Below are 2,564 nucleotides of genomic sequence, written 5' to 3' on the forward strand. Positions count from 1 at the left end.
ACAGAATCTTATTACATTTAGTTAACTTGCAAATCGATGAACAGTGTAATGATGGTGAATGTGTTTCAGGTGAATTTCTATCTTAGTGGAAAGGGTATATTACATCAAAGAAATAATTGATTGACTGCTTTAGACAAGAGAAGCAGAGCAAGAGGAAAATGAAACACCGGAAGTATTTAATCACTCGAGGACAAAGTAAGCTTTCCTATCTATCTGCAGAACAACGTGTTTCAAAAATTTCAATCACTATGTCTTGTATCAATTGCTGTGGTGAGCATTGTACCAGTTCCTATCATGCACTCACTACAGCACTAAAATAATCAGTGTTCAGTCTTGGATATGCGTTTCTTAAACTATAATTGCACCTATAGAGCGTTTCTAAGTTTAATTCAACACTCAAGTTGTTAAGAAATAAGTTTACAGGAAAGAATTGTCACAAAAACAGAAGTGAATCACCAAGGAACGAGGAAAAAACACATCGCAAAATTTTGTAAATACTCCAAAGTTATACAGGTTTGTGTGAGAAAAGCTTAAAACATTTCAAATTTTCATTAAAAAGTAATGTACCAGCGAAGAGTCACCACCGAACATTGTTGGTATTATTTATTTAATAGAAATTTCAAATCGTTTAGTAGGAAGTTATAGAAATACATTAACGCAGAAGTCACATAGATAGAGTACAATTTAGTCTTTAAAAGCTCCATATACTTGTATTTTTCCTTTCAGAGGACTTGATCGTACACGACTGCCAAATGTATATCGGAGCATTTACACTTCATTCTTTTATATCCCATGTATATACCACATGTATGCTTTACAATTCCCTATATATTTTAAGGAAATGTTTTTTTGTACTTCAAACACTAAACAAATACTAGACGTATTTGTTTTGGGAACAAAACTTAGCTACTCTGCTACTTTTTTAAAAATAATTTCTTTCTTAAATTCACTAGTTCTTCTATAAGATAAACAATGAAAGAACCAAAGATTCCAATGAATAGAATAATAAATGCTCCCATGATATCATTCAGCTCCAACGGACGAATCAGTTCTTCTGCCTTAAAGTGAAAGTCTGTAATAAATATTTCGCCTAATTCTCTAGCCCAGTGTTCAACTAGTCCTAATTCTATTATCTGTACAACATATGAGTTAAAGAGTTCAACAAGAGGTGAATTTACATTAAACATGAAAGAGTAATAGCTAGTGGCTGCAATTTCTTTCATTACATATAAGGTTTTCAAGTTACTTACTTCTATGAATTCCGCACCAGATGTAAATTTAGCAAATGTCTTTTCTATTGGAATAGCTAATTCACCTTTAGTTATTAAGTCGTTTAGCTGTTTTGGTTCCTGTGTCATTATTTGTCTTTTCAGAATTTGATTAATAGCACAATTAGTCGACAATGCAAGGCTATTCTCCCATCCGTCAAGATCACTACCCCAATTTAGACCAGATTCCAAAAGCTGTTGTAGCGTATCAATTGGAGAGTTATATTTAGGTATAGTAAGGTGCGATACAAGATTAGAGTTGTATGCCGTTATTAGGAGAACAGATGTCATGAACATCCAAGTTAGTAAATGCCTTAATCCTCCATGGCCCTCACTTGGAGTCGGAAATCCAATACTTATTGACACAGAATAAAGAACACAATAGATGTAACTCCGATACGGATCTTTGATAGCTAACTTTAGTATCAAATTAATTATGATTGAAAATGTGTACAAAGTAATAGAATTGAAGATAACGAATCCCATAAATACTAGCCAGGCAGCACATGAAAAGGGACGAATTACTGACCACAAGTAGAACTTATTCCTGAAAATAGGAGTCAGAAACGTTATTTCAGATGTACCATGTACCTTGGAAAACTGAAAGAGCTCATAGCGTTGAATTCTAATGTACAGTGATGGTATTCCAACATGATACTTATAGCCCCTAAGTCTACCAAAGACACTTTCTGTAGTTGCATTATCTGTGTGGTCACCCCATACTTCAACGACATCAATTTTCCATGTAAAATTATACTTCTTAGAAAAATGATACAGTATTCTATATTCTATTCCATCATAAGAATCCTCATTCACTATTGTCCATGGCGGATAAGGATAGAAAGATAAGCTTATTGATATACCACATAGATTTAAATTATGTTTTGCTTTTAAGTTCGTAGACTGAAATGTTGATACGTTTACTTCTTCTAATCTGAGAGGCTTCAAGTCATCGGTCAAAATATGAGACAATAAATGAACTTCTGAGTAATTATGAGTAGCTTGCCTGTAAGGTAATAATAAAATGTAAGTGAAAGGAAAGAAACGCATGGCTTTACATCTAGTATAATTTTTCAATGATATTTCGTTTTCATCTATTAAAATTAGAAATGTTCTCTGTTTCCTTTGAGTTGCACATTTAATATTTTTAGATAAAGTGTGAAAGATTTCACAGATATTGCTTGTCATAATTACCATGTGATTGCAGTTTTGATTCATTGAATCTACAAGTAAAGTTTGTTCCTTATTTTTATGGAGGTAGATTCTGTTTATTACATACATCGAAGTTGAATGGGT

The 2,564-nt window shown here is 32.8% G+C and overlaps 1 protein-coding gene across 1 annotated transcript; it reads right to left on the reverse strand.

Annotated features, from left to right (window-relative positions):
- Nucleotides 1–914: 914 nt before the first annotated feature.
- Nucleotides 915–2,318, reverse strand: LOC145661850 (ionotropic receptor 93a-like). Its single transcript, XM_081727191.1, has one exon. The coding sequence runs from the start codon at nt 2,316–2,318 to the stop codon at nt 915–917; it is 1,404 nt and encodes a 467-aa protein (XP_081583317.1).
- Nucleotides 2,319–2,564: the final 246 nt, after the last annotated feature.

The sequence above is a fragment of the Thermobia domestica genome, chromosome 10 (genome assembly GCF_964235325.1).
Source record: "Thermobia domestica chromosome 10, izTheDome1.hap1.1, whole genome shotgun sequence".
NCBI lineage: Eukaryota > Metazoa > Arthropoda > Insecta > Zygentoma > Lepismatidae > Thermobia > Thermobia domestica.

What these genes read in the sequence shown, in the direction of transcription:
- LOC145661850 (XM_081727191.1), bottom strand. Translation starts at nt 2,318, where the DNA reads ATGCGTTTCTTTCCTTTCACTTACATTTTATTATTACCTTACAGGCAA.